Raw genomic sequence first — 5,295 nt, 5'->3', positions numbered from 1 at the left:
ATACATAAAAATGTTATGCTTCCATTCCTCTAATCAAGAAGATCATAGTATTAAATTTTGAAATATTTCCATTTCCCCAAGGTCCAATACAAAATTTAACAGACAGTTTCTTTATGTATGTATTTCGATGGAAATCACTATTCATTTTGCGAAATATTTTGGTGAATAGTGAATTTCGATCGAAATAATTAATAATCAAATATTAGGTATAAAAATGCAAGATTTTGGTGGAAACATTTCGACTTATAGTAAACTTCGATTGAAATATTGTAGTACACACATGCAATCAATCATTTATCTTCTAATTAGTTAGACATATTATTAACTTATTCGTACATATTTAAAAAATAAAAAATAGGTATGATAAAGTTAAAATGTATTTTTTTTTATTGATTATAATAATATGTTTAAGAAAGTGACACATATTAAAGTATTTGTAATTATGTGATATTATTATTCTTATTTCCAATAAGCATATAGTTTTAGGTATCAGGATCTTAGATGCTCACGCCAACGTGTAGCGAAATTTTACTAATCTTCATTTCTAAAATTCACATTGTTGTTTACTATATTTATTTTTTATACACAGTTTATTATAGTTTGATGACTTCTGGGTGTGTTTTCATTTATGTTTTATTATTTCCTACACTTTTAATGAAAATTTCCCTAACATTTCTATCATTTCATACTATTCCCATCATTTCCTTGAAAATTCTATTGATTTCCACATTGGTCGAAATATTTCCAAGATGACTGAAATAGATATTGAAATCGAAATTGAATACCTTGAAGAAGACAAAGTTACAAGAAAAAATGACCTCTTGTATTTACTTACAAACTTCATCAACATCACACATGCCTTATTCCAAATGTTTGGGTTGGAAACATAAATCGATTTACATTCAAATTATATGAGGAGCTATCTACTTACAACCTTGAGATCAGTAAAATCATAACTTGAGATCAGCTTCTGCAATCCATAAAAGGGAAAAATTATCAATATAAGCTTCATGTGATAACAATTAACTGTAACAAAGAGATCAAATAGTTGGTTCTTGAAGAAAATATCTACTCACATATTATGCTCCAAAGTATTGGATCAAATCCTCATCCAGCGAAAAGTCCAAGTCAGCAGCATCTAATGAACTAGTACCATCGATTCCAAAATGAAACGGACTATCAAATCCTCCGAAATCTAACGAAAGGCCATCAAGCGGAGACACAAATTGAGTTTCTAGGTGGGGTTTATCTCGCACGCTATCAAGTGTATCCTTAAAATAATGTTGCATTTCTTCTGCAGTAATCTCATTTGTGTTTCCTTGCAACACTTGCGCATGAACTCCATTTTCCTCTGATCTGATCTGGGGATCACCGATTCTCATCTGTGGTTGTTGTTTATCTTGAAGAAGCCCATATCCTGCTGATGGGTTATGGAAATCGTATGTAGTTCCATGATCCAATTCTGCGTTTCTCCCGACGGGATACAATAACGGCCTTCCACCAACATACATGCTTTGTGTGGTTTCTACATGTATGGGAGGAAGAGCAGAAAAATTGAGAAAACCGGGTTCTTGCAACTCGGTTGGGCCCCCTAAATCTTTTTCTAAAGGCATCAAAGCTGGATTTGGACTATTTTCAACTTGGGCGATGTGCATTTGGTCTCCAACCAACGGCAAATCCGAAAGGTTCATATCTGGAAGATTATTTCTTGGTTCTTCATGCAGATGTAATGCTTCTGGCTGGTTAACATGGGTCGACCTTCCGCGCAGTCTTTTCCTAGGTTGCTCTTCAACTTGCTCTTTATCGTGGGCACGTCGATTGGTGTCATCTTTCGATGAAACCGAACCCACACCATCGACATCATAATCACTATCACTACTACACGTAGATTCCTTCCTTCTTCCACTACCCCTTGGAGGCATCTCGGTTATGCCTGAAGCTCCATTATCGCTGCTAGGCTGCATGATGAGGGATTCCTCTCGGCTCAACACTCCCAACCAAATTAAGCTCTCCTTAGCAGTCATCTTGTCTTGTAAACACTTAGATTGCCGCACGTGTCGTTTTATCTTTGCAATGTCAGGTGACATGTGTTTGATCACAGCCGTCAACACTCCAACCTTCCACATCTTCTTCAAATCATGGGGTTTCTTGTAAGGAGGAACTTGGCCTTTTGGTAATCCCATTTTTATCCACCAATCTTCATTCCCCGAAGGCCACCAAGGTGGTGGGATCGCCTTCTCTAATGGGTATTTCCGTTGAGGAGGCTCACAGTGTTGCATCAACGCTGACAAAAGAGACCCCAAAGTGGCATCTTGAAGGTCTTGAAGGTTACTCTGGGGGTTCCCATCATGCTTGTTCTCCGCCTCCCCGATCGCAAAACATTCTGCTTCATACTTCATTATGGCCGCAGGTCCATTCTTATCGAACTTCACTTTCTCCTTCCACCAAGCCCGAATATTATCAGAGGCACCACTCACGGGCTTCCCCTTCTCAGGTATGATCCCATAGACAAATCCGCGTACTTTGCAAACTTCCATCAACTTTAACATGTACTTAAGGATCCCGTCTTGTGCTCTGGACATTTTCTTCCTCCGTGCCTGGTCAATGGTCTGCTTGGGCTTTGGCTTCTCTATGGCTTGTAGAGCTGCTAGTTTCTGCCTTTCCTTGATCCTATTGAGTTTAATACGGTCCCTCCACATTCGTCTCTCCAATTCTTCAGGCTCAATCTCTTCATCACTAACATCTTTCTCTGCTAAATTCTCACACCTAATGCCATCCCCTTCAAGATCCGAACTGTCTCCCATCACATTCGCAATCATCAGAAGATGTTCCATTCGATTAAAAAATGATAATTTATTTAAAATGGGAAAAAAAAACAACAACAAAAAAGCAAAGTCCCCAACTATTTACACATTTCTTTTTTAAAGAAAACCCTTCTTTCTAAGATTGAGGAAAACAAAAAAAAATCCCTGTTTTGGGTTTCTCAGGTATCTGAGCAGTTCAGAACATATTTCTTTGACTTCTCCATAAGACCCAATTTCCCTTTCTTTATTTTAAACAAAACCCATCTTCCAAAATATCCCAAAAAAAAAAGAAAAAAAAAATCTCTTCTATAGGATTCCTCAGAAGGTTATCAAAATTACCATACAAACACAACAATGGTTCACATATACAAAGAACCCTTTTTGTGTTTTTCAGAGACAAACCCAATTTAACGAAAATTGCATAAGCATTCTACGATCAAAGAAATTATAAAAACCAAATCCCAGAACGATGATCTAATCACCTCAACAACAGATTAAACAAAAATGGAAATCTACAGAGACAAATCAGATGAATATTTTTTGGGGAATTGAAAAAAAAGATAAAAAATTGTATACCAAATTTCAGCTCCAATTTCTTCGAACTCCATGAGATGATGAAGCGTTTGATTCTCAGACGCAACCTTCTAACCCTAAACAAACGGGACTTTTTTTTTTTCTCTACCTCTACTTCCTCGCCAAAGCCAAAGATAGCTTTTTAAGAAGAAGAAAACAAACGATAAGTGGAGGTCACTTTTAATATGACCAGGCAAATTAAATGGCTTCTCACACCATTTAAATATATAGATACTATTGCCACACCAAATATTACTAATGCAAACCAATTCCTGCACACAATTGATGAGGCATTAGTAAAAAAATGGTGTGGCAAGAACAACTTTCTTTAAATATTTAAAGCTACTTTTTCCTATTAGAATGGTCACTAGATAGCTAAATATGAGGTAATAACAACTGTATACTTTTATCCTAGGGCTTAAAATGAGTCGAATTTTATTTGAAATCCAAGGGAATCGAATATGATTTTTAGCGGGTTTGGTTCTTTCTAGTATATCCGAATTAAAATATGAGTCGTATATGAGTTGATGTCCCTTGACCCAAGTCGGATATGGGTCAAATACAAATCCATCCCTATATCCAAATGATAAATTATTTGTATATTGTATGCTATATTTTAGTTTATCATTCATTAACAAATGAGTATTAGGTAAAGTGGTCAATGCTTCTCTTCAAAAGAGGAGTGGTCTTAAGTTCAAATCACAATTTTTAATAAATTATTTTGAAATGATTTGAAATTATTCGATCGACCAACCCAAATCAATTAATTCAGACGGATTGAATCGAATCGGATCGGATCTGAATATGGGTTTAATGAAAGTAAAAAAAATTCGGATATGATTTGAGCTAGTAGGATCTGAGTTAAAAAAAAAATTCGGATATGGTTTGAGCTAGTAGGATCTGAGTTAAAAAAAAAATCGGATATGGTTTGAACTAGTAGGATCTGATTCAGATTCGGATTTGGACCCGAATAAAAAATTTGGAGTAAACACATATCCAGTTAAAACCGATTGGTCCAAAATCCCCTCTAACCGATTCAACATCAATTAACACAGTAGTTTATCCCATGAACATAGTAACAAAGTTCATATTTGATAATTATTCAGAGGGCGTTCAATTTTATTAATTCTGATAAATTAAATTCGCAAAATTTTGAAAATTATACAAAATATGTTTTTCGGTTTCTTACCAAAATCCGTAGGAACAAAGTTCATATTCTGTAATTATTCAATGAAGGTTGAATTTGGATTCAGAAAGTTTCATGAAAAAAATTAAGAAATTTTCAGAGATTATATAAAATATTTTATTAGATTTCTTACCAAAACCTATCATATTCAACCTCTTTATAAATCCTTTCTTTTTCTTGATGTTTGAATGTTGAAAAAAACTAAAATTTTGGATGTGAAGGGTAAAAATGTCATCATATTTCATGATTAATTGAGGGATCATCCATTAATTTGTCAATTTGTCAAATTAATCGACTAACTCCTAATTCAAAGAATTTTGGTGTTCAAATGATCTTTTCTTAGTCATTGCCTCCATGATGTGAGTTGTGATTATGGTTTATTATGCTTCTTATCTTTAAAGTGAGCTTTTCCATCAATCCTCAAATGATACATCTAGTTTTTTAAATGATTGATCTTTTTTATGTGAATATGCTTGGTGCGGTATTCCTTCCACGGGATGGCAATTTCTAGACAATTGTCTCAACATAATTTTTTTTTATCAAGGGCCATTCTAGTAGAAACAATAGAGTGTCTTTTGGATTTCTTGAATTTGAGAAACAATAGATTTTCAATGTTCGATCTTGAAGTCCACATAATTTTCAACAAAGAAATTGTTGATATTAAATTCTCTTGCCATGTAAACAGTCTTCAAAGTATCCTATGGTTCCTTGACGCTCTTATTCTTATTAGAA

The 5,295-nt window shown here is 34.5% G+C and overlaps 1 protein-coding gene across 2 annotated transcripts; it reads right to left on the bottom strand.

Moving 5' to 3' along the window:
- Positions 1-761: 761 nt before the first annotated feature.
- EIL3 (ETHYLENE-INSENSITIVE3-like 3) lies at positions 762-3,541 on the bottom strand. 2 transcript variants are annotated; one of them, XM_086446221.1, is made up of 3 exons: positions 3,381-3,541; positions 1,077-2,793; positions 762-970 (listed from the first exon to the last, which is right to left on the bottom strand). In XM_086446221.1, the coding sequence occupies exons 1-2, from the start codon at positions 3,410-3,412 to the stop codon at positions 1,080-1,082; spliced, it is 1,746 nt and encodes a 581-aa protein (XP_086302347.1). In that variant the 5' UTR covers positions 3,413-3,541; the 3' UTR covers positions 762-970; positions 1,077-1,079. The 2 variants fall into 2 exon arrangements, with proteins under 2 accessions (XP_086302347.1, XP_086302346.1); XM_086446220.1 differs by lacking the exon at positions 3,381-3,541 and having other exon boundaries at positions 1,077-3,334.
- Positions 3,542-5,295: the final 1,754 nt, after the last annotated feature.

The sequence above is a fragment of the Akebia trifoliata genome, chromosome 6, assembly GCF_017979445.1.
Source record: "Akebia trifoliata isolate Shusen 1 chromosome 6, ASM1797944v1, whole genome shotgun sequence".
NCBI classification, from domain to species: Eukaryota; Viridiplantae; Streptophyta; class Magnoliopsida; order Ranunculales; family Lardizabalaceae; genus Akebia; species Akebia trifoliata.
Note: the sequence above shows the minus strand (reverse complement) of the source record. Positions and strands in the feature narration are given on the sequence as shown.

Coding starts and splice junctions, on each gene's coding strand:
- EIL3 (XM_086446220.1), bottom strand. CDS start 2,834: ATGGAACATCTTCTGATGATTGCGAATGTGATGGGAGACAGTTCGGAT.